The sequence below is a fragment of the Stegodyphus dumicola genome, chromosome 1, assembly GCF_044657685.1.
Source record: "Stegodyphus dumicola isolate Sdum_Otavi_A_Nest chromosome 1, ASM4465768v1".
Lineage (NCBI taxonomy): Eukaryota > Metazoa > Arthropoda > Arachnida > Araneae > Eresidae > Stegodyphus > Stegodyphus dumicola.
The window spans coordinates 179,813,180-179,840,460 of NC_140768.1; the positions used below are offsets into that span (position 1 = coordinate 179,813,180).

The window sequence follows — 27,281 nt, forward strand, 5'->3', positions numbered from 1 at the left end:
CGTAATCTACTTCCTGGATGGCCCTCGTAGATCATCAGTTTAAATCTAGTAAGATGGCAAGCAGAAAATATAAAATTCAAAATATGAAACCGTAATTTATGAAATAAAGAGTAATTATAATCTAAAGGGTATCAAAATTTACAAAAAAAAAGCTTAATATTTATTTGTTTACTTTATTAAACATTTCTTTCAGCATGCATAAAGCTTACACTACGCATACATTACGCATAGTCAAAATTAGAAAATTGCAACCAGAAAACTATTTGATGTGTATTCATGATATTTACGATGACGAGGAATTTGATTTAAATCATATCAAAGACGGAGTACATCGAGATGAAATACTACATTTAGTAAGGAATTATAACCCGAATAAAATAAAAACATCTGCCCTGAAGATAAGGATTGTGCTGACAGATCAACTTCCAGTTTGTTGCCGCGACGTCTCCCCCCCCCTGCAGAGCAGCGTGAAATTGATAAACAAATTTCGGAATGGTTAGAGAAACAAAGGATATGCCTTTATCCACTTTTTGTGTGATGGACATGCTTTCGCTCTGTAGATCCTCTGGCAGCTCCAGAATCGGAAATTCTTTTTGACATAATTGAAAGTTCAAGCTTACTTTTATAAAATTGCTCTAACAGTCTGCAAAACTAATAAGCCGGATCCAATTAGAAGATTAAGGGACAATGCAATCTGGAACATTAACTGAAATAGATAATTAGATAATTTTAGCTTAGTGTATACCGTCCGTTATACATTCAACACGCATTCGTAAACGTATAATGCGCATGCGTAAATGCATAGGCGGCCGCGCAGAAAGTTTGTAGCTTTGAGGTCCGGATTATGGACATCCAGATTAACTCTGTCAGGACAGGCATCCCATATATGCATTTCCTAAGAACGTCTCTTACAGCCGGGCGTCTTATCCACGCATCGGTAAAGATCGCATTCAGAGGACAAGTGATGTGTATACGCATTTTAAGGTGGAACGTTTTTCTGAAGGCCATTAGATGGCATCCTGTGTCCATTACTTTTGAAATGAACACAGTTTTAGGTTCCTGACCTTGAGTTTGATATATTCTATTTGACTTTGGTATTTTACTCATCAGCTGTTCGAGGGTGGGGACGGAGGGAAAGCGTAAACAGAGGTGGGCTTTTTAAATCGCTGTGTGCTAATGAAAACATTCTCATATCTGATTTATATCCAATTCCTTTTTTTATTCTATTTTTTTCCTCTACTATGTATGGTCTTTTAGGGTTACTGTGCGGAGTTTTTTTACGTTTTGCATTGCCTTCAGATATATTTCCGTTCCTTCTTTTTTTTATTTAGGAAAGCCTCACCTCCAGTCTATTATGGCAGAAAGGTGCTATTTATCAGAGGAAGAATACCCTAGTATGGTTAGTGAACCATTTACTAATGCAAATGAGAGTACTGATTCATTTTCTAAAGAGTTAAAAAGTGATACTTTTTCTAAGTTACAAAGTGATACTTCTCTGTGCTTCGAGATTTACCACACTCATTTTCATTTTAAATTTTGTTACTTCTTACTGTAAATAGTCTTTATTGTGTTCTTTTTATTAATTTTAAACTTTGTTGATGGATTTTATCAATTAAAACTTTGGAATAATTTGAATAGCGCTTCCAAAAATTATTTTAGAAGAGAAGCAATTTTTTAAGTATATTTTCATGTAAAATAAAGAAAAAAATGTTTGAAGGGCTAATTTTAACATAAATAAGAGCTCAAGTAATAATCTAAAATGATACCAAAAGTTATGATGCTAGAAGCGAAACTTTTGTTTTTCTGATTTTTGTTATAAAATTAGGCTTAGCGATGCAAAACCTCCGTCCTGTAGGGTGACTGCCTTCGATTCTCTTTCGTCCTGCACGAGCATCTTAAACAAAGGTGCACCGTCGCGAAATGGTTAAAGACTTTTGACTGTATTATGAAATATCTTTCCACAGAAAAATTGTTTTCTACAATTTCATGTATTCTGGCCTAACATTTTCATCATTTCTATTTAACATTTTGTTTTAAGTTACTGTGCATTAACAACCGAAATATCTTTCGCTTATTGTTTTTTCATTCATTATTTTATAATTGCTTTGTATGGATCAATCAACTTCAGCACTTTCAAAATTTTCAAGACTGCATTTTTGAAGCTCTGAGTTATCATAGTTCTGTGTGGCCAAATCTTGTTATCTTTTTACAGTTTTTTAGCGGATTGATTAGAGAATGTTGGGAACTAATCCATTCACTATTATGTACTTCCACACAAGTAGATTCGCATCTATTTTTTTTTTTTTTTTTTTTTTTTTTTTTTCAGAAAAATTGAGAGTTGGAGCTTGGAAAACCTTACTGTTAGACCAAGAGCTGAGCTCCATTTTCCCAAACCAATCACTATCAAAAATATTAAATTTAATCTATCACTTTATTCCAAAAGTTTTGGATTTTTAGCAAAGGGTCACAACAAATTCTAAATGCTTGCCTGTACTCTATTTGCTAATGAAGTGTTTTCCCCCCCTCTAGCTAACTCTACCATTATAGCTAGTTTTATAGACAACATTGCGCGCAGCTTGTGTAGAGGTAAATCTGTCTAGAGTTGCAGAGCTTTTTGCAGCAAGCTTCACTTTACACTTAGATCCTGCTTGACATCCTACTTTATTTTCCTTTTTTCCAGATGCATTCAGTATTTTTATCCTTCTTTCCATCTTAATTTTCAGTCAATCCACACCTTCTGAAATTTCCAGTTAGTTGCTGGTCACAAGAATAATTTCAACTGATAATGGTAGAATTTGATGAACAGATTTGCTTTTATTTAATTATCTTAAAATGAGCTTTCTTAAATCAGTATTAGTTTTCTTTTAAGATTGCATTACACTCCTTTAATTTCTGTTTTTTTGTTCACCAAGCACAAGATTTTTTTTAATGTAATAAGTAATTATTCCCAAATACCTGGATTTTATTATAATAAAGTCTCTCAAAATTGCTCTTGCTTCATGTAAACTGATCTCCAATAGTAGATGAAATCCAGAAGTCTTTAATAACAGAAGTAAATGAGAATAAATAAAAGGAAAAAATGGAAACTAGTTTTATTATGGATATAATGAAAAATTATAATTTCTAGTTAGAAAATTTAAAAGGGGGAACTGCAAAAATCATTAGGAAGATGATACACAGTATATATAGATATATGATGCAGATACCAATTTCAGATATCAGATACGGCAGACAAATAAAAATATAAGATAATACATACAGATATTTACACTTCTAAGTCATTATTTTTCAGGAAGTGTGACACAGTGTGATTTTAGTTTTTTAATGAATAAGAAAAATTTCATTATTACATTTGCAGAAATCCCAGTCTAAGCCATAACAGCTTTAGGGAATAACCATTGATAAAATGAAATCTAGTCTTCGTTGGCCACAACTAATATTAACTTTTGGTTTGAGGCCTGAATCTTAAAAATAGATCCAAACCTAATATATTGTTTTGAATTTATATTATTTTTCGAAGAAGCTTAATGAAAAGGTCATTAATGCTACATGAAAACACCTAATTTTGTTATTGTCTTCAAGAACTAATCCTAATATAGTGACTTGGTAAAAAAAAACTGCAAATTCAAAAGCCACATTAATTAAGTACTGATCGTTTAATAATTATTTTGAATTAAATAATATTTTTTTCACCTTTTTATGATTTTTAGTATGTTGGAAAAGTTGGAAGTGGCACACATAATGTTCTTTTTTTTTTTTTTTTTTTTCTTTTTTTTTTTTTCAAATAGAAACATTCTTCTCAAAAAGGTTAGCCATGGCTGCATTAATCCATCTAAGCTGGTTGAAAGTTTACAATTCAATGATTTTGGATACCGTATATTCTAGCATATAACGCGCACTGTGTATAATGTGTATCTACAATTTCAAACTACATTTTTTTAATTTTTAGGTATATTCGCCATATAATGTGCACCCTTTTCTTTTTTGAAGACCTTCATTTGAAGATTTCTCCCAAGCTTTCGAACAAAGATATACTGAAAAGACAAGCAATAAGGAGAATTACATGTGTCTGATTAATGTAAAAGGTGCAAAAACGATTTACGCAAAACAACAGGTCACAAAAAATCTCACCTAACCGTAGTGTTTTCTCTCGTAGTGGACAGTACAAAAATTAAAACCCATGGTTATTTTTAAAAGAAGACAGTGCCAGAATGTAATTTCCCAAATGGTGTTTTCATTCATATTCATGAAAAATGATGTATGGAGGAAAAGGGTGTGATAATGTGGATAAGAAATAATCAGCAAAGCATCCTGTTGCCTCAAAGAGCCAGAAAGTCTTAGTTAGGGACATGTTCAATCCCATCTAACAGATAATAGGCTATCATAGGTTTGGTGTGCACTGAATCCATAACAAACCTATATATATATAACAATTCTTTGTGTCAGGAGTAAGGCTGAATACCAATGTCAAGTACAATGGATGAGCAAATAAGACAGCTGGTGACAGCCTTTGCTGCATGACAAGAGAAGATGGAAGGGGCGGTAAATTCCGTTAAAGAAGAGATGAAACCAGGTCAAAACAAAAAAGATGAAATAGACCATCAAAATCAGTTCACAAAAAGATCGAAACAGGTGAAGAAGAAATGAAAAGAGAAATTGCTGCAATAATAGAAAATGGTTGAAATAAAGATGGAGAAAGTTTTTTGCTGTTGGAACAACAAATCAATGAGAGTTTCTGCTGCTGTTGCCAAGGAAGCTGATAGCTTGAAGAAATCCATAATGATGGCTGGACACTTAAATTTATATATATGCCATCCCAACCCTCTCTAAAGCTATCTAGGTATGTTGAAAAGACCTCCTTGCAAGCGTACAAGACTCAGTTTTCTGTAGTGGCGGACACAAATGGATGTGATTCCAAAGCGTCAGCCTATCCCCTCGCTGTTTCTCTGAGGATGCACCCAGCGAATACCCTCCAAACTCTGCATGAAAACCAGAGATTAGACTTTGAAGCTCTACGAAGTGCACTATACCTGCCCTCTGGTTAGAAGAGTTTAAGAGCCCATAGCAGGCTTCAGTTATAATCTCACTGACAGAAGACCACGGAAACACTCCAGCAGTTCGCCATAAATATTGAAAAGCTGTCTCCTCTCGCTTTTTTGAACTGCCCATCAGAAAAAGGAAATTCTGTTCCTGCAATACATCATCAATGGATTACGGGATCCTGATATACAGAAAGCCTTGCAAATGGTGGATGTCCAGGATCTGAAAAGTGTTTTATTATGCGACATGTAATTCAAGGCATCCCAGCAAACAACCTGTAGAGAAGGCCACCCAATCAGAGCTGCTCAAGTGAAGAAGCCAATGGATCAACTCACTGCTCGTCTAGTCGATTAAAGTCATTGCCTTGAAGTGGAATAGGAGTGACAACAAACTGACCCTAAAGTGTTAGAAATGTGGTAGTGAAGGCCATGTATGAAGGAACTGCATAACACCCAAGGCACATAATTTAAAATCTCTTCCCAGCAAGCAGGCAGGATACAAATTAGTGGGCATCTTGCAAAGCGTAGGTTGCTAGATATTGAGAAGCTCCAATTTAAAGCACTTCAGATTTCTGCTATGAGTGGCGGAAGTAAAATATTCTTCTTCATGTAATATATCAATGGGTTGTCTTGCAGTATGACCATCGATACAACGATACCATCATTTGAAAAGATTGAGCTCAACAACTGGAAGGTAAACTTAACTCGATGCTGACATCCATTGCCCTCCAGACTGTGTGCCACATACCATTACATGGTATATGTGGCAAATATTACAGGCCCTTACATACTTGAATTAGACTTTCTAAGCAAATATAATTCCCCCTTGGATTCAAAAATAATTAACTGTATTCTACTTCTTAAGACATAACCCTGTTCAGAAGTAAAGATGAAGGAGTTCAGTCTGCCCACCAAATAATAGCTCAAGATCATATCACGGTTCAAGCGAGAACAGAATTTTTACTTCCTGGATCCATAGGTTAAAACCGGAATTTCTGGTACAGCATAATGGAATATCCCAAGAAACATACAGCCTAAAAGGAAGTATTAGTAGTCTCAGCACTTCGACAACCTATTGAGGATTGTCATCCTGATAACAGTTGCCAACATCAGTGATAAAACTAAAATTAATAGGAAAGGTGAAGTTGTTGTAGCATGCACGCCAGTGACCTGCATCGTGTAATGCAGGTCACTGGCGTGCATGCTGCAACCAATAGTCCACCAATTTCTATGTCTACAGAATGGGTCATTAACCCCTTCGAGCCGGGTAGCGAAAACGCACGCTTATCGCGGAGGCCGGCAGTGTCTTCTGCGAGCGTCTCTCCAGGGCCGGGGGCTTTTTTGCTACTAAGCCTAAATCCATGAAATTTCCAAAGTATCAACGCATTGTTTAATAATGTTCTATAGAGTATTTAAACGGCTTATGCTTTATAGATATTTTTATATATATACTTTAATTACCTTATTTTTTGTTTAAATGCATATTTTACACATTTTATTTTAATTACTCACCATTTTATGACTTTTAACATTATACATCTGAAAAACTAAATATATTACTTAAAATTCTCTTTTCGTATGAAAAATTTTAAAACAGGGATCTACACACAGTCCTACGTTACATTCCTTGAACTCGTAATAACTCATTTGCCGTTTTGGAGGATTTTTCCGGGAATGTGAACAAACGAAGCATCGTCGTCTCATTTTCTTATCAGTCTCTTCTGAACAAAGTTTTGGAAAATGTCTTTCAGTTAATCTTTCAGAATCAATTTCAGAATCAGTATCTGAAATATTTTGCATCATTTCTGCTATTTCATGCTCTGTTAAACATTTTCGACGCTTCGACATTGAAACGGTAAAAACAGAAAGAATTCACGTCTAACAAGATCTAATTATTTTCTAAAAACTAAACTGTAAACCGAAATACTCAACGCTTTAGCGCATATAAAACTTCTACTTACAATAAACAACTACCATGTGCAAATAAAGTGCGATTTAAAGGGACGTCATAAATCACGCCATTCGGAAACATTTAGTTCCCCGTTTGTTTATATAATCAAAAACATGTGTATGTGAGTCATGCTTCTCTCATTTTGAGTAGAATGTCTAATGCACATGTATCTGAAACAATATGGACATACAGTGCCATCTTGTGGCAGAAATTATAGTTTGAAAAATGTTCCAAGGTACTGGCACAAATACGTGACAGTCGGTAGTAAACGCAACAATGCTCTGGCACGCCTGCGTGTCGGCCAGTAGATAAGTGTGTTTGTTGCTGGCACGTATACGTGACAGTCGGCGCGAAGGGGTTAAAGAATTTCAAAATGTTTTTTCCAGCTTATCTTCTGACACTGGCCAAACCCATTTGGATCAACATGGAATTGATTTAGAAATTCAACCACCAATCAAGAAATATCCAAGAAATCTACCAATTGATAACTAGAAAAGATAGGAAAACTACCAAAGGACATGTAAGTAAACAACATAATCGAGCATTCCACAAGTCCTTGGGCCTTTCCGATCATCTTTGTCAGAGAGATAGTTCTAGTACATTTTGCATTGACTGTCTCTGGCTGAATGACACCAAAAAAATACAGCTCTTCTTAGTTTTGATGACATTTTGGACACTTTATCTGGAAGAAAACCACTATCTGGAAGCAAGTGATTTTTGACGCTTGATTTAAAAAGTGGCAATTGGCAGCTAGAGATTAACCCAGATGACCAAGAAAAAATGACATTTACTACTGGACAAGGACTTTTGCAGTTCAAGACAGAGCCGTTTGGATTATGCAATGCACTGTCAACATTGGAAAGGCTCATAGAGACCATTCTAAAAGGTCTTTCCCATGAAGCCTGTTCGATACATCTAGATGGGCATCGTCATCATCAGGAAAAGTTTTGAAAAAAATTAGAAGAACCCCAGAAAGCTGCATCTGGAAATGAAATAAACCAATGTAAAGTCCCACCAAATGTAAATTATTCACACAGGAAGTGACTTGGACATGCCATCTCTTCTGAGGGTGTATGCACGAATTACGGAAAAGTGTTGTATCTGTAGAAAATAAACTAAAATGGTCATGCTTATTCCTTCTCATAAAAGTGGCGGGGGAAAATGCATGTGTATGAAATGGAAAAACTTAATATAATACTTACATTAATTCAAAAACATATTTAATGTACACAAACACATATTCACACTAAAAGAATACAAAATCAAAGCAAAATATTTACATCATCATTGACTTCTTTAATACAGAATGCTGTATTTTAGGAAAATTCAAAACTCTTCATCTTCACTTTCAACAAATATCTCCTCTATTTGGAAAAAGGAATGAAAATTAATGAACATAAATATTAATATGAAAACATACTTGAATTATTGTCATGAAAGTATGAAATTTTATTAAAAAATTTATTTGAAATGTATTATAGAAATCAAACTGAAGTAAAATATTACTGAAATTATAATATTAATAAAATAATACTCAGCAAAAATGAGCATAATTTGTTTTCATGAAAGCCGGTTAATCAATACATAAAATTTACCAGAATTTTCATAATTGTTATTAACCTGCAGCTTATGCATCATAAAAAGTTTAAATTCAGACTTATGTATAATCACATATATCTGATTCCACACATATTTTTTATATTTTGTAATATAAAATATATTAAAAGATTGTCAAAATTTCAAAAACCTTTAGGTGAGAGGAAATTAATCAAACAAAACTGGATTTTATTTTCTGTAATTAGCAGAAATGATATTCAGTTTCTTTGTCTCCAGATTTCAGTTTACTTTCCTACAACTCTTTCAGATGGCAATGCTCATTTTAAAATGTTACAACCAGTTTTATTCTATTTCCTTTATTTCTTAACAATGCAGTTGTGATGAGTCATGGAAGCAATGATAGAGTGTGCCTTGCCTCCCACACTGTTGCCTAAGAATATCGCAACCCAAGTTTTAAGAACAGTGGAAAAACAGTCCTATCTGTTGAGATGTAAACATTTTAAGCCTTAAAATAAAGGTAAAATTTTTTAATGTGTGTGGAATTTCAGTGAAGTCCTTGATGATTGTGATGAGGATATAAATTACACCTGACCACAATGGTGATTTTTGTACCTCACAAAATCAGCTTTTGTGAAAATTTCTAATACACAAATACCCAGCATCTGGTTCCGTTTTTGATGACTTATCTCTTGGGATTTCAAAACCAAAAGTAACAGATTACATTGGCTTTCATCCTCTGGATCACAGATGAGTACTAATTATGGATCATTTCATGATTTTGATTTCTATATATTCATCATATTTAGTTGAATTTGTACTTTTATTTGGGGTTAAACCCTGCTCAATGTCTGCCATCCAAATTCCAGTTTACAACCAATCAAGCCCACTGATGTGACATTTGCTCGACACCTCCAAACCTATCATTGAATCAATTACCAAATATAATAATGTAGTTTCTCATCTTCTTCCAGATATTGCATCTTTAATTTGATAGCCACTCAATCAAATCAGACTATTACCCTTATACAAAGTTCAAAATTGAGTTTATAAACCAGTCAGGAAAATCCTCCCAGCAAGAAATTTGCCAGTTATTTTCTGGAGAGGAGATTTACTTAAAAACATGACATGTTGAGCAGGATTCTTAAATGCTAGAATTATTTCTCAATGTTTGCCTTTCTCAAATAAGTCTATTTCGACAGAGATTTTTCAACTTAATTTTTAGAAAAAGCTGCAGAAATTTCCAACAGACTCTTAGAAGTAAATCCCACTCCACTACAGACTTATGCCACTTCCCATGCAGTCGATAAATCTATTAAAAAAATATATTCAGAGAATTGCATTGCTCATTTCATTTTCTAATGGCCATTTGTCATACCACAGAGAGTGTAATAAATCTTGGGAAAGAAGCAAATCCAAAAATACAGATTGTTCTATCACAAGATGGTACTATAGGCATTTTATAAAACAATGTAAGATAGACAAGTAACCTTAATTCACCAGCACAGAAATGAGATCAACAAAAAACAGAGGTGACTTATTATTTGCCCCAAATTTCATGTAAAACCTGTTTGTCAGAGAACAAACATTTTTATTCCTGATTAATATCAGCTCTGACATATCCTCACTTTCTGCAAATAATTCTCAAAAATTAAATTCTCCCCAACGAATACTTTTTGCTGCTAATTCTTTAACTATTCAAGTCTATTGTAAAAAAAAAAAAAAAAAAAAAAAAAAATTGTTTTTGGATTTTAAATTAAGGTGACAATTTACTTGGACATTTTAATGGCAAATGCTCTTAGAGTAGATTTCCTGCATTACTTTGAATTAGTGCCTGATCTTAGTAATAAATATCTCAAGTATTTAAAAATGCAGTTTCAAACTGTAAGCTGGGTAAAAATTGCAGATGCTTATTTATTCTGTACAAACTATTTTTAGTGATACAATTTATCACAAAATTTTAAAAGAATCTCCTTCTATTCCCAAATAAACAGATCATCACTAACTTATTAAACACAAAACTGTTCAGCACACTTTAACTAAAAGTCCTCTTCTGGTAGCAAAACTCATCAGGTAGTTCCAAATTGCTTAAAAATACCGAATAAGAATTTCTAACTATTATGCAACTGAGGCATGTAGATCTTTCAGAAGCAATTATGCATTCCTAGTTCCAAAAATGAGAACCTTGGAAGAGACTTGTAGGTGATTATTGTACATTGAATGTACAAACAATAAAGACAAATATCCCATTCCTTGCTCAGCCAATGTTAATACTGCAATACATGATATTAAAATTCTATATGTACCTCACTCAGTTCATTTGAAAGTACCTATACACAATTTGGCTCATGCAACATGTGGCTTTTCAGTGTTTTATAGATGAAGTCACACTACATTTAGAATGTGTTTACGCTTTTGTTGATTACCAGGGCTCGAACACATTTCTGCACACGGAAAAAACACCTTTCAGATGTTGCAAATTGTCAGACATTCTTGTGTAGTTGTCTCAGGAAACACGAGAATGTAGAATGAAGAATCCCATCATTTATATTAGAAATAGAAATAAATTATAGCCCATTAAAAAGATAACCATATATGTCAGTGAATTGCCAAAAATATTCCTCCAAAATGCTAATTCACACTCAAAATGGTAGTCATAAAAACAGACAGAAATTTCAGATGATTAAAATTAAGGACCTTCTGATTTTGGCCAAAATTAAGGACCAAAAATCGATTCCAAAAAATTTAAGCACGGTACGAACCCTGATTACTTACTTATAGCTTCTAGATTCCGAGGAATACTACAAACATTTGAAATTCTTATTTTTGAAACTTCAGAAATGTGAACTTTGCATTAATGTTTCAAAATGAAACTTTGGTCACACACCTATTGATTTCTTAGGTTTTCATCTCACTGAAAACACAACTGAATCTCTTTTTCAGATTTCCCTCTCTTAAGGAAATCTAAATTTAAAAACCTAAAATCTAAACCTGAACCACCTTTCACCAATTTTTAGTTATGCTTAATTTTTATAATGTTTCATACTTAAAACAAAATATATGGCTTTCTCCATCAATGACATTGTTAGAAAACCATAAGAATAAAAAGAAATCTTGTTCTTGTGTTCTTGTTTCTTGTGTTTCAGATGTTGCAAATTGTCAGACATTCTTGTGTAGTTGTCTCAGGAAACACAAGAATGTAGAACTTTTCTCTATGAAACTCAATAATTGGTTCACATATGACAAGGAATTATTTCCAATTTATCACATGACTAAACACATGTTAGAGGGCAAGAATTTCCAAATTTATACTGAGCACGAACCATTAATATATACTTTTGAGCAGAAACCACACAAATGTTCACCATGGCAACTAAGCCTTTCAGATTTCATTTTCTAATATTCTACTGATGTAGGCATGTGCAAGGTTCTAAGAACATCATTACTGATGCTCTTTCAAAAAAAAAAAAAAAAAGAAAGAAAGAAAGAAATTGATTTTATAACAAAATCTGTATGTATTCTGCAATTTAAAAAAATTTTTCGAAGCTCAACATGATTCACAGGTACAAACCTTCTCAAAACAATATGTCATCTTTGAAGCTGAAATAAGCCTTGCCAATATTCAGATGGTGATATCATTTGTGACATCTCTACATATATTTCTTTCTCTTTTGTTCTGAATTCCTTTCACTTTTAATTATTTGCATAATCTTTCACATCCAAGAACTGCAGCTACTATAAAATTTACCTATTCTCTTTATGAATAGCAAAATATGAAGCATCATATCAAAATCGGGGGAAAATTGTGTAAATCTTGCAAAAGATCAAAAATTCACATGTGCATTCTCTCTTTCTCGTGCATACTTTTCACAAATCCACATGAATGTTGTTGGCTTGTTACCATCATCGTTGAGTAATTAAATAATGAAGAATCTGCATGAATGTATGCATGTTTCTTGCATTGTGGAAAAACGACGATATGTAGAGCCATCCAGTTTTGAATATCATAGTCCTCCACCTGAATATGGGTACCTGGAAATAAGAATCTTGAATTTCAAATTTGTTTTATTATCTCTTTCATGTTTTTTAAACTTTAATGAATTTTTATTATGAAACTCAAAGATTTCAAAGTAAGCAGTGGCAACACACTGTACGGAATAAAATATTTTTATCTCCAGCATGAGAGACTTTCTATCAGAAATTCTAAGGATATGTGGTTTTTAAATCTTTTTAGTCCAAAGAAGTGTTAGCCTAAAGGCTCCCGAAACTTGTATGTATGTATAAATGAAAAAAACACCCCTTTGAGTGTAATATAAATTCTGGAAGCTTTCAGATTTTTTTAAGCTTATTTTATTTATTTATTTTAATATTATGCATGCAATTCAGCTTGGCATTGTGGTCAGTAATTGCAATCATTGAGTTTCGTAATCAAAAATTTATTAAAGTTTAAAAAATATGAGAGATAATAAAACGACTTCGAAATTCAAGATTCAGGTTTCCAGGTACTTATATTCAGGTGGAGGACTATGTTATTCAAAATTTGATGGCTCTAGGTATTGTTGTTTTTTCACAATGCGAGAAACATACATACATTCATGCAGATTCTTCATTATTTAATTTCTTTAAGTATAATACAGGGTGATAATATTTGGTGGCAACAATTTGAAAAGTTATTCAACCCAAAATGATGTTTTGAGACTAACAGCTCTTCTGGGCTAAAGCGCCTTTGGGTTAAAAATAAAAATAAATTGAAAAAAAAAAAAAAAACTCTTAAATATAGAGTTGTTAATTAGAATTCTAACAGAAATATATTAATAATAATAATGAGTTGCTAATTAGGATTCTAACAGAAATACCAAATCCAACTTAGACTTTTAACATCTAGGCACAAATATTTAAAAAAAAAAAGAAGTGCTCTTAGCTGGAGCCAAACACAGGATTTTTGACATCCAAAGACTGACATGCTAATCGCTGCATTACAAGAAAACATGGGCAGAAAGCTTGAATGCTTTACTATATACCTTTAAATTTCTAAAAATAATTCTTAAAAATAACTTAAATGTTCCTTGAAATTAAAGACATATATCGAACAGAAATATCAAAATCAGTATATATGATTATTTTAGTCATTAATTATGCATTGCTTTGAATTTCTCGATGCAATATACTATATTATAGATATCTTAAGATTAGTGGTTGACATGACATTACACTTTGTGATAATAGGATTAATACAACTTTAAGAATTAACAGAATTACTGGTCCTAAGCAGGAAATAAAATAATGAAATTTATATTCAGAATGATACAAAATTTTCAAAGCCACAATTTATTGAAATAAAGGTAATATATAATTAAAGGATTAAAAAACTCACCGCAATAAGGTTTTTGAAAATTCAAATCCAAAGGTTCCAGACAAACAAGTGAATCATCATCAGATAATCTTGCCTATAACATAATAAATACCTTTAGAAAAATTTACATAGTTTGGAAAAGTATGAATTAGCTAGCTCATAATGCAAAAAATATTAAGCAGTTAGAAGTTAGCAGTTAAGAAGAATAAAGTTAAGTAAGTTTCCAACATTTCACTACACTACCCTTAAGTAAAATGTATTCAATATGTTTCTTAAAACTACTCATTTAAGTAGTTAGTATTATGCAAGTTCAACGAAATAATATATAAAAAAAATTACAAGAATTAAGTTTACATGCAGTTCTATAGTCATAAAAATTAAATAACTTGAAAGCAGCTTTTCAGCCTTTTCATACTGGAGGAACACTTGAAAATACTGCATGTCTCAAAGATTCCTCATGTAAATATTATACCCATAATTCATAGCATGCCACTGATAAGTTAGTATAAAAATCTAATGACTGAACCACCAAATTAATGAAAAGAAAAAAAATCCAATACAGTATTTTTTTAGAAATGAAGAAAAACATTAAACTTTCACTTTTGATGCTTTTATAGAACATAACTTAATTTAAAAGCTTTTGCATTTCTCTGCAACTTCACTTTTAATATTTTTTGGTACAAATATTTTAAATTATATAAACTTGATCAAAGTAAATGAATCAAAATTACTTAAGGTTATAAAAACTTAATTAAAAAGCTCAAAAATATTTTATGTGAATAAAAATCTGGAATTTTGAATTTAAGTATTTAATAAGGTCATTAAAATAATTTTAAGCCTAAGTATGATGTAATATTTGTGAGGTAATGAAATCTGCTGACATGGTTGTACAAAAAAGAAAGCACATAGAACTGACAACGTTATTTGATTCTTGCGAAGCTGTTAAATGTCAGCTAAACATCATTGGTAATTGAGTATTTCATATTATGAATGCAACAAATATTCATGAAATCTGTATGAACAAGAATTCAATACATAACATATAATGTATTATCCGTAATTATGTTATGCATAGACAAGAATTCAATGTATTTCATAAAATACAAAGTATTTCATAAATTCCCCAAATGTTAAAAATGCAAAAAATCTATCAAAGCTGAATAGAAAAATAAAAAATTTTGTCTTTTTCCCCATCAACATATGATTAGGTTTCATGATGGAAAACAACATCTAGCATACATCCATTTTCACATTCTATGCCGGTGAAGTTCATGGTAATCCAGACATTTCCGTTTATTTCTTCAACAATCAGTTCAATGTCTCCCTTTAGTCTGGAAGTTATTTGCAGTTTGTTCATGTAAAATTCCAATTTGACATGATCCCATAAAAGATGAAGCAAGCTGTATAATAAAAAAAAACAGGGGAAAAAATGTATTGCCCTTCTTATTGGTGCATATACTCAATTCCAAAATTATTATTTTTATTAGAATTTTCTTTTACTGAACTCTAGTTAAAAAAATCATGGTGGTAGAAAACAAACACTTTGTTAGAACCATCAATTGTTACTGAAGGCAGATAAATTAACAAATCGGCACATACTTCTCTCATGTAGTTATTTCAGTCAACGGAGTACAATGAATGATTTCTAGATGAAGCCAACAGAATTCTACTACTGCCCTCTCTTGATACCACAAGTAAATAAACCATAGGAAATAAAGCTGAACCATAAGTAAATAAACCTGAACAAACCACCAGGCTAATTACCACTTTGCAAAGCATGATATTTTATTGTAATGCCATTTATGATTTTTAGTGGCAGTATATACAATTTCGTTTTATGGGAGTTTTTTTTAACAGCCTTTCAATACGGTTGACACTTTTATGACGGAAGAATTTAATCGCTGACTATTCATCAATTGGTAACTGCCAAACCGCATAATTCATATTGATTCTTTCATTAACAAAGATCAGTACTTTAAACCAAAAGCAACTGAAAATGCAGGATGGAAAATTACTGGACTGATATTTATTCTTCTCACTTATTGAAACAAAGATTCAATAACAAAATCCTTGTAGAGCTATTTACGATACGACATACAGAGGCTAGTACATTTGCCAACTGGTACCCCATTAACAGAAAAGTATCAAAAGAAATTACTGAATGGTTTCAATGTAATAAAAATGAATTAATTATAGAAGACTAAAGTAATAATGTTATAATTCAGAATATGTTGAATCAGCAGATAGCATAAGAAATCAAAAGTGATGAACATGATGATTTAAGCACTGTCACTTGAATATAATATTGGAGAATAATATTTTTTTTTTCCCAAGAGCGGAATCTTTAAAGTGGATGTCTAAAATTAATTTGCATTGATCTGATGCACTGACAGTAGTGGCAGATGATCTTAAAGGAAAAAAATAACTAAATAGATTTTAACTGTGAGTAAACATATGTGCTTATATGTTTTACTTGTTAAATATGATTGCAGAATTATTATATGCAATTTTTTTCTTTCTTCGATACAATTAATAATACAAACAAAAAAACTGTTTTGTGAGATTATACAATTTTGGTCCAATAATCCAATAGCTGCTAACGTCCCAAACATGCCAGATTATGTTACTTAAACTGCATGAGCAATTCATTCTCTGCGACTCATTTTTATGTGTATATTCAATAATGTCCACTTAATTCTGGACAGGAAAGTATTTTAAGAATATAATTTAGTCGGACAAACTATTTCATCAAGAAGGCTGTCAGTATATAGCAAAAATAACATATAGTCTAAAACTCAAATTGCATGCAGGCCAAATGACGATCTGAAAACAGCTGACAGGCCAAAAAATTCTTTTAGCGAAATTAAACTTTCTTATAAGAAAAAACAAAATAAGATTTTAATTTTTTTATTTTGCTTACTAAATATATATCAAAACACAAATAAACAGTAATAATAATAACATGAAGGGGGGAAATCAAATTTATATTTATTTTCCTAATAGTTTTAATAACAGTTTTGATTTAATTATAATTGACGAAAAGATATTACAGTCAAAAGTCTTTAATCCGGACTCGTCGGGACTTCGGCAATTTCGGATTATCGTTTTTTCCAGATTATAGATCATCAATTTAAATCTGGTAAGATGGCATGCAGAGAGTATAAAATTAAAAATATGAAACCGTTATTTATGAAATAAAGAGCAATTATGATCTAAAGGGTATCAAAATTTACAAAAAAAAGAGGCTTAATATTTATTTGTTTACTTTATTAAACATATCTTTCAACACGCGCATGCGTAAAGCATGCATTGCGCATTAGTCGAAATTAGAAAATTGCAACCAGAAAACTATTTGATGTGTATTCGTGATATTTATAATGATGAGGAAAATTATTTAAATCATATCGAAGATGGAGTACATCGAGATGAAATACTACATTTAGTAAGGAATTATAAGCCAAATATAAAAAAAAATCTGCCCTGAAGATGAGGATAGTGCTGACAGATCAACTTCCAGTTCATTGCGCGCCGCGACGTCCCCCCCCCCCACAGAGCAGCGTGAAATTGATAAACAGATTTCGGAATGGTTAGAGAAACAAAAGATATGCTTTTATTCATTTTTTTCAGCAATTCCACTTTTTGTTGATGGACATCGAAACATGCTTTCGCTTTGTAGATCCTTTGTCAGCTCCAGAAATGGAAATTGTTTTTGACATAATCGAAAGTTCAAGCTTACTTTTATAAAATTGCTCTAACAGTCTGCAAAAAATAATAAGCCGGGTCCAATTAGAAGATTAAGGAACAACGCAATCTGCAACATTAACTGAAATAGATAATTAGATAATTTTAGCTTAGCGCCCGTTATACATTAAATGCGCATGCGTAAACGTATTACGCGCATATGTAAACACATAACATATGCACAAGCGTAAAAGTATTATGCGCATGCATAAACGCATACGCGGATGCGCAGAAAGTTTGTAGCTTTGAGGTCCAGATTATAGATCATTCCGGATTATGGACGTACGGATTAAAAACTTTTGACTGTATTTTCAATTTTGCCGTCATGCAAGTTTGCACTAGCATAATTAGCATTACGTTAGTACGAAATGAAGTTAATATCTTATCGCAAGTATTCCACCACTCTGAAAAGTACAGTAGTTAGCAGAAGGGTGACTGCCAGCCCAAAATGAAGAATTATATTCACCTAATGCATTAAAGGATGGCTAGAGCTAGATGTGCCTTATTCTTTCTCCCATATTCACAGGTTAACATTAATCATCCCACATAGTTACGCAACATAAAAGGTTCATGGTCTTTGGTATTCAATTGCTAATATAAAATATATATATATATATGCTTATACATGGCTGCCCGAGTTGTCTCAGGCTGCCGTGTGTTAATTGTCATACAGTGATGAAAGCAAAAAATAATAAGTAATAATTTGCCAGGCTTTATTGAAAACCCACAATCGTTTTTCAATGGATCCTTTCACATGTAAGTATTGACAGTAATAAAAAGGCAGACTCACTAGCCAAGAGAGGACCACTTGCACTTAGAGACAGCAAACCACATTATCCAGAGTTACTTAAAAAGCATATTTTTGAGAAATTAATGGATACTCTTAAATCTGACCAGGCAGCAAAAGCAACAGGCAAATCCTGGGCTAAGATTCAAGACACACGGAAAAAGTTTTGTTAAAAACCCATAAAGAGGCTGTTGCAAACTTCAGACTGCAAACAAGTCACGATTGCATGGCACAATATCTTAATAAAATTGGCATCCTTCCATCAAGTATATGCCAAATTTGCAATTTGGGCATTGTGAATGCAAATCATCTTCTTATATGCCCAGAACTAGATATAGAGTCTCAGAAACATGGTGAGATAAGTAAATTATATTGAAATGCTAGAGCTTTAATGAACTCCTTATAAAGACTACATCTCTTATGTTCCTTTCCTTGTTGTTTAAATTTTTAACTTTTTACTTTTAATCCCATATTCATTCATTCTGATTCTTTATAAATGCTTGTTCTTTTTCTATTACTTATCATTCTTCATGTCTGATACCTGATCTGTTGTATATGTTTGGATTGATAATAATATATTCAATAAAGCCATATATAAAAGCCAGTTTTAATAATAGTTTTGATTTAATTATAATTGCAATGATTGGCAAGTTGACATCAGGGATATAAATTTTTCAATAGGTATAAAATCAACTATGTTCAGTGTAGAATGTTTCGGTCTCAGGTATATGCCAAACAAAAAGATGGCTACACATCCAAATTATTGATCATAAAGATTTATGCAAATAAATAATTTTCTTCAATACGAAAGTAATTTATTTAGTGCCAAAGTTAACATAAGAAGCAGGACTCCCTATATATTTTGTTATGAAAAAATATCAAAAGTGTAAATGTAAAGCATAACCTCCCAAAAAAAATTCTTTAAAAGAAAAGTTCCTGGTGGTCCGTAGGTTTGGATTTTAGAACATTCCAGATATTAGACATCCAGATTTCAAACTTTGTACTGTATATATTAATTACTACGATGAAGCGAGTTGATGATTTTGGTACGTTTCAATTCTGCCCAAATTACTTAAAACGAAGTTTTTATAAATTTAATGTTAATGTAAAATGAGAATACATTCAATTAAAATCGAACCTAAAGTTACACAAAAGGTAAAGTAATATTGATGAACATACTGGACTAAGTTGACGTGATTCAAACGATGAATAAACTCCAGATGTAGATGGATGTACTCCAGATGTAGATGAATGTACACCAGATGTAGATGGACGTACATCAGATGTAGATGGACGTGCATTAGATGTAGATGAATGTACTACATAAGGAGATGAACGTACTGAAGATGAAGATATTGCAGATAAAGATGACTGTGGTCTGTTTAGGTCCATTTCACATTCTTTTGCTTTTTTTTCTTCAAGCTCACATTTTCGAAGAGCAGCTCTCGCACTCAATTCCATTACCTGCAAGGGGGTGGGAACATATATCATTTGACTAAAACATAATTATTTCATTTATAAATTATTTTTATAATAGTAACATGGTATTAAAAAAAAAAAAGAAACTTAAGAAACACTTTACAGGAAATAAGAAATTTAATATAGGACTAGCTTCTTGAATAAATACATGAAATACTTTATATATACAGGGTGATTTGCTAACAGACTGACAAACTTGCAGGTTGTGTAGGGGGTACAGACACAACTGGGAATCAAATAGGAATGCAGGGTCGCAAATGCTGCAATTGCAAGCTATAGTGCAAAGAAGCAGAGAAAAAGAACAGAAACAGCGACACATTAATGGGACAGAAAAAATTTTATTGAAAAGTTGTACTACAACATATGTTCAAAATTATGACTAGAAGTCGTCTGGCAGGCGTGACAGTGGCACTGCATGGAATTCCTTACATTCTGAAACTTTTCTTGTGTGTATCCTCCTGACAGCTACAGAAATTAGAGCGATGACATCTTCAACTGAAGGATCAAGTATCTCGTATGCCAAACTCTTCTCCACCTGACCCCAGAAGAAGTCCATGCATGATAGGCCCAGTGATCTGGCAGGCCAATTAACCTGACCACCATGATGTATCCACCGCTGAACTATGGCATTTACAAATATACAGTTTTTAGGAAACCATCAAATAAATTTCCAGTAAGTTTACAAAGCATGTATAGCTACAGCCATATCAATTTGAGATAAAATTTAAGCCAGAAAATGAACTCTTAACAGCTGATGCAGGATCATTTATTGATAAAGGACCTCATTTCTTGGAAGAAACAGAAGCCCATGTTAGAATGGCTGTATAAAGTATACCAATGTCTAAAGGTAAAATGGAAAATTTTCAACTAGAAATAGAAAAAGTCTAACATCAAGTTTTAAAAAAATTAATTAAAACTGGATGACTAAATATGAAATTTGCGATTTCAAAACCAACAAAACCACATTTTAACTTCAGAAAAGAATTATCAGAAGCAAATGAATTAACATTTAAAAATTCCTGTTCAGTTACAAATCTATGAATAAATACATTATGTAGAGTTAATTATAGCCAGCTAGAGGCAAAAATAAGATTAGAAAAATATATTCATTGAGACTATCAAAAGGTAGTTAAGTTATTAGAATGCAGGGTCATCTGCCTATGGGTAGTGGTACATCATTGACGACTATTCAAGGGAAACTAGCTTATATTCATGTTATATATATACGAAACCACAAAAAACAATCATGCTGCCAACTTGTTTACCTGGATTTAAACTTAAATTCACTATCAGTATTCAGTAATCTTAAACACCTGGCCACTGGTGGGGTGAATGTCAAAAGAAAAGTGAAGCTTTAGTTCTTAATTAATAATATATTTCAACTGAATATTATTCTACGGGACCAAAAATTCATATGCAGATTTAAAAAATAAATAATAAAGACTAAATAAAATAAATATTTGGAACTACTATTACACTGGTGTGCAAAAATTAAGGACGAGACGGTTTTTTCAATATAACTTTGTACAAAAGCTTTCCAAATCAACACATTCAATACCGTAAGATCCCCAATACGTAAGGACATGAGTAATGTAAGCAACACTTACTAAAAGAGAAATCAGAGGGATAAAAAGAAGCTTTATTGAAAACATAGCATGGAGCGCAATGCGACTGAAGGCCGAAACATCCCTGTGATGGGTGTCCAGCAAGAAACATCTGGTCTTTAATAAGGGATATGATCTCCCCTGACTGCTAGGCAGGTTTCACAGCGTCTGCCCATGCTGAGAATGAGAGTGTCAATGAGTTGTTGAGGCATTGCTGCCCATTCGTCTTACAGCGCCAATCGAAGCTCCGGAATCGTTACTGGTGGTAAGGTACGAGCTGCCAAGCGTCTGCCTAGAAAATCACATACATGCTCAATGGGATTGAGATCCGGAGATCGTGCTGGCCAATCCATACGTTCAATATCTTCACTCTCTAAAATCTGTTCGGCAGCTACTATGCGATGACATGGTGCATTGTCGTCCATGAAAAGGAACTGCGGACCCATAGTGCCTCTAAAAAGATGCACATATGGAAGAACAATCTCGTTACAATAACGGGTCCCGTTGACTGAACCTGCGTCGAAGATGTGAAGGTCTGTACGACTACCAAGCATGATGCCTCCCCAAACGAGAACACCACCTCCATACCTGTCCCTTTCAATGATGTTCGAGGGATGATTGCGGCTTCCCCGCTCTCTTCAGATGAGTATGTGATGAGAATCGCTACTCAGACTGAATCTGCTCTCATCTGTAAAGAGTACTCGTCGCCATTCATTGTCTCTCCAATTCCGGTGTTCCCGGCACCACAGAGAACGCCTTCTCCGATGGGCAGGCGTTAGAGGTACACACCGTACAGGGCGTCGTGCAAACAGACCACCACCGTGCAGTCTTCTGGCCATGGTAAAACGCAATATCGGTCGTCCAGTCGCCTGTGTCGTGTGTCTAGCGATTTCTCCCACTGTCTGCCGCCTGTTTCTTCTGGCCTGTAAGGCAATATACCGGTCATCTGCGGGTGTGGTTCCTCGTGGACAACCACTACTAAACCCCCGGATAGCTGTTCCTGTAGTATGAAATCGTCTCCAAAGTCGTGAAACGATGCTGTGAGCAAATCCGAACTCTGCAGCCACACTTGTCACACTGCGGCCTTCCTCCAACTTCCCAATGATTCGACCTCAGGTAAAAGCATCCAGATGTCATCTAACAGATTGATTATTCGCCATTTCTCGCTGAGGCAGCAACTCTATGTAATTTTAACTGCTATACGGCGTGCAATCTCTTTGCCAGAAATACTGATCTTACACCAACAACATGCTTTATACTACTCAGACACTCCCCCATTACGTCTACCTGCATATCTGCACATGTGCTACCGTACATCACTTACTTAATCTCCTGATTGGTCTTTCTGTCCACTCTGCCTCTTTGTTCAACTGATATGCTAATTTTTCGACTTCGTCCTTAATTTTTGCACACCAGTGTATATACGGACTGGATTGGCGAAAAATTTCTCGCCAATCCACGATTTTACTTATCTAAATTTTTTATTTACATTTCAAACTGAAAGCATAAAATGCCTGAAAAAAAATTAGTCTTCGTATGTGCAAAAACCACATTTTTGCACACAATTTATGCTAAAAGTCTGAAATAAAAAGAAAAGATTTAGGTAAGTAAAAGCGTGAAGTTTCTCACCAAAAAATTTGACGACAAATTTAAATTAAAATAACAACAATAAATTCCAACACAAGTCAATTAAAAATTTAAAAAAAAAAAATAACAACACAAAATTAGAGCAATGCAACAATTAAAATAAGTCTCTACAAAATTAAAACAATAAAAAAGTAAATGCACTTACCAATCAAAATAGTTCCCAAAAAAGCAAAATATTAATTTCAAACAAAAACTTGTAAGGACAGATTTATCACATATATAATCCAATATACTTTCATTAATAAAACTACGCCAATCACAGAAAGCCTGTAAACCAAAATGCCATGATTTAGCTATGTAGACATCTTTCTACGATTCAAAATTTCAAACGTTACAATAAAAATTTCCTCTAAAGTCAACTTACTGCAGGAAAATGAGAATCCAAACCTCAAAATTCATTGAGAACCACATTATTTACCCTCAAAAATATTTTCTGCAAATCAAAACAAATATATCAGAAACACAATTTTTCTTCCATATCTTCATATTAGGCTTCACATCAAGTTCGGCTTCAAAAATCCTGTATCCCATAAAAACCACAAAATTATATGGTTAGAGTAGAGAGAAGGGTACCCCTTGTATTATCGTGAAGTTGTTGTTTCATTTATCGCCAAGTTGTTGTTTCATTTATTTCCCAATGGTGGTTTATTTATGGTAGCCTGAGTAGTTGAAAGTTATGGAAACCCTATTATGACATAATTGGTTGCATAATTGCGGCGAATTTATAAGGGCTTGTCGTGTGTGTTGGTTAGGAAGTACATTGCTCGTTTTCTGGTTTAGATGGTAAAATGGCTGAATGTGGTAAGATTAATTTGAAAATTCTGTACGATTTGGAAAGAAAGGGGGCTAATCTTTGGAATATGGTAACAGGTAGGTTGGCGACATTTTGGTAGGCGATAAAGGTTACTACCTAGAACTTTGGGAATAATGTGAGAAGTACTCAGTTCCGATTACGCATTATTTTGTATGAGGGAAATGAGAGATCATGAGATATGTCATGTGACATTAATGGACGAATTACAGTTCTTTAATCAGAAAAGGCGAGAAATTTGGAAAAATATCTGCAGTACTATAGTATTTTGTATTAAGCTTCATTGTGTGTTGTATGAAAGAGTGTTGATTAATTTTTGGATCGCATGGCGCTATCTAAAGTGAATTTGAAATGGGTATTTAGTGGGATTGAAAGGAGTAGTAATAAGTGTTTTTTTAAGGTTGTGTGAGATAGAAATAAAGATTGCTTATTAAGATTTATTAAGCAGTATATTCTACCTGGTACAATAATAATATTTGATTGCTGGAAGTCATATGACTGTTTGGAGGATGAAGGTTTTCAACATCTTGCTGTTAACCATAAGTATCATTTTAAAGATCCTGAAAGAGGCGCAAATACGAATAGGATTGAGATTCTGAAGAAGTTAGGTAAGTTAGTATTTTTAATTATTTGAGGATATTATTTCTATGCATTGTTCTAAATGTAAGGAGTAAATAAATTAATATGGTATTTTTGGAAAATTGTTATTAGCAATGATTTAGTTTAAAGTAATTAGGATTGTAAGCTAATTTTTATTAATTTAATGTATGTGCTTATTTATATTTTAAGTAGTGTTTTTGAATTTAATTATATTTTAATTAAATGATAGTTATTTTGTGAATTATATGTTTGTAGCAATTTGATATACGTTTCAGTGGAAGTAAACATGCATGGAAATAATTTAAATATTTGACACTAAGTATTTGCAACCATTTTTAATGTTTGTGTTATAAATTCGTTTAGGACGTTTATAATAGATAATTTAGAGGTAAAAGTTTTTGGATATTTTATTTATTTTATACGTGGAAATGTTCATCCTTGGAAAGGGTATATACTTTTTCGCGATCGGGTAATTTCATGTACAGTAAGACCCCGCTTAGCGCTGTTTCGGTTTAGCACTCTTTTATTTCAACCCGGGGATTCCACGAAATCGCTCGCAGCATACGGAGATTTCCCGAAATATTATGCAGCGATAGGTTTCAAATACATATCCGAAAGAGTGTACTTGTATTTCTTGTTTGGTGCGGTATTGTACAGACATATTTTTATTATTGGAAACATTTGTTGACATTATTGTAAGTAGGTATTAATTTACATATTTAATACTATATTACAGTGTCAAATATTTTGATCTTTAGTTTTTTACTATGGGTGATAATGAAAAAGAAAAGAAAGCAACCAGAAAAAGCATTTCACTCAAAACTAAAATGGAAGTGATTAGAAGATTAGATTCTGGTGAATGTCAAACTCTAATTAGTGCTTCATTGAATTTGCCAACTTCAACAATAAGGACCATCATGAAGAATAAAGAAAAAATACTGTCATCGGCAACTGCAACTACGTCAAGCTCTACAACTACAGGGTTCATAGCCACATTTTAGTTAAAAAAATAAGCACCTATAAGCACTTTTCAAGCACATTTTAAGGAAAAAATAAGCACCTGTCTAATTACATTACACACAACTGCATAACCTTAAAAGAAAAATTAGACTTGTAACTTAAAATATGAGCAATGCAATATTTATTAAGAGAATAAGCATTACCTCAACAATGGAAAACAATTAACTTTTTTTTTAATTTTAAATGACAGTTCAATTTACAGAATTAGTTTACAATGAGAGAAAAAAAAAACTATACAGAACTAAACTATATTACAAAATTTAATGATGATATTTCAGTTGAAAATATAGAAAATAAATAATAATAAGCCATATTAATTGTATTTGTTTGGCACCTAATAATAAATACAATTTATTTTCCCACTCATATTAATATTTAAATAATTTAACTTAAATCAAAATTCTGAAAATTTTCTAAATTTTCATTGCATAACAGTTTTCCCTTAACATATATCCCAAGCAAAGTAATTTAAGTAAAAAAGAGGCACATTTCTGAAATCAGAAGACGGGAAATTGCTTCATTCAGTCATCCTTTAACAGTAAAAGCTTAACTAACCCGCATACTCGGAAATTCCCGAATATTCCGGACAGTAACTGGAAAAAGAGGAGTGGGGGAGATTGTAGCTGTTCTTTAAATTTAGGCTAAATAAATGATTTTGACATTTCGATATGTGCATCATATAAAAACCAACGGAACTGAGAAATATTCTGCTTAGAAAGCACAGTAAAACTCTTTTAAGTGTGCATAATCAAATCTCAGACTGAACATCAAAATTAATTATCAATGCAAAATACCGCAAATGTTATTGCGCAATACGTGTGGCGTAATTCTTCCATATGTGATATTACGCAATCGGAATCAACACTTGTCGGTATTCGGAGAAAAAAGAACTAAATAAAGGGAAAAAAAGAGACTTACTAATCTGGGGTGTTTCTGATTCTAATTTTCAACGGACTGTATTAAATTTCCGGAATAGAATCAATTTTCGCTTGGGTTGGGTAGACCGCAAAAACTTTTAGTCCTGTACAATCCAGATTGGACAGTGACAAAAAAAAAGTCCGCTGCTTCAATATTAGAGATTTTGTGGAGAAACTTCCAACTTCCGTATTGTATAATGTATTGGCAAAGAAAATGAAATTATTTTGACTATTCAATTACTTTCCTTTTATTTAAGCCATTCCGCATATTATTCTTTAGAAAGCTAATCTGTGTAAAAACACACCCATTTTTGGAAGTTTATCTATACTTCAGCAGTTACTGCAACTATATTATTATAAATATTCATACATATGCTCATAATATAAGCTCATAATATAACGATCATAATAAACACGAATATGAACTGACCACGCGGAACGAGAATGCAAATTATTAAAATCTTGATAGAAATTCAAACGTGTGTAGTATTTGGGTGGGAAGAAAAGAGTACCGAATGTACCGGAATTTTCTACGTTTTCGCAATTCTTTGGCCAATAGAACGACGTGCACCTGTCTGTACTCTCGCGCGCACCATAGGTTACGTTAATGCAGAGGAAGGGGGGAAAGCAATTTTCAGGAGTATGATTCACCATCTGACGTTGCATATAAGAAAGAAAAGTTGTTTATTTAGTTTCGGCTTTGGTACGGGAAAAAAACGCGCGTTCATTAAAAACAAAGGATAAAAAAAAAGCACTAAAAGCAAAAAATAAGCACTAA

The 27,281-nt window shown here is 32.8% G+C and overlaps 1 protein-coding gene across 3 annotated transcripts in view; it reads right to left on the reverse strand.

The window, feature by feature from the left end:
• Positions 1–27,281, reverse strand: part of LOC118185023 (uncharacterized) — a 41,736-nt gene that overhangs the window by 10,072 nt on the left and 4,383 nt on the right. For 2 of the 3 annotated variants that reach the window (XR_004757528.2, XM_035354798.2), the window contains exons 2-4: positions 19,605–19,889; positions 13,919–13,991; positions 8,271–8,354 (exon numbers count right to left, since the gene is read on the reverse strand). Coding sequence is in view for 2 of the 3 variants with exons in the window: in XM_035354798.2 (XP_035210689.1) it covers positions 8,317–8,354; positions 13,919–13,991; positions 19,605–19,889 (396 nt within the window). In the remaining variant the exon portion in view is untranslated. Of the gene's footprint in view, positions 1–8,193; positions 8,355–13,918; positions 13,992–19,604; positions 19,890–27,281 lie in introns of those variants that run through there. The other variant, XM_035354797.2, reaches the window with a different exon arrangement.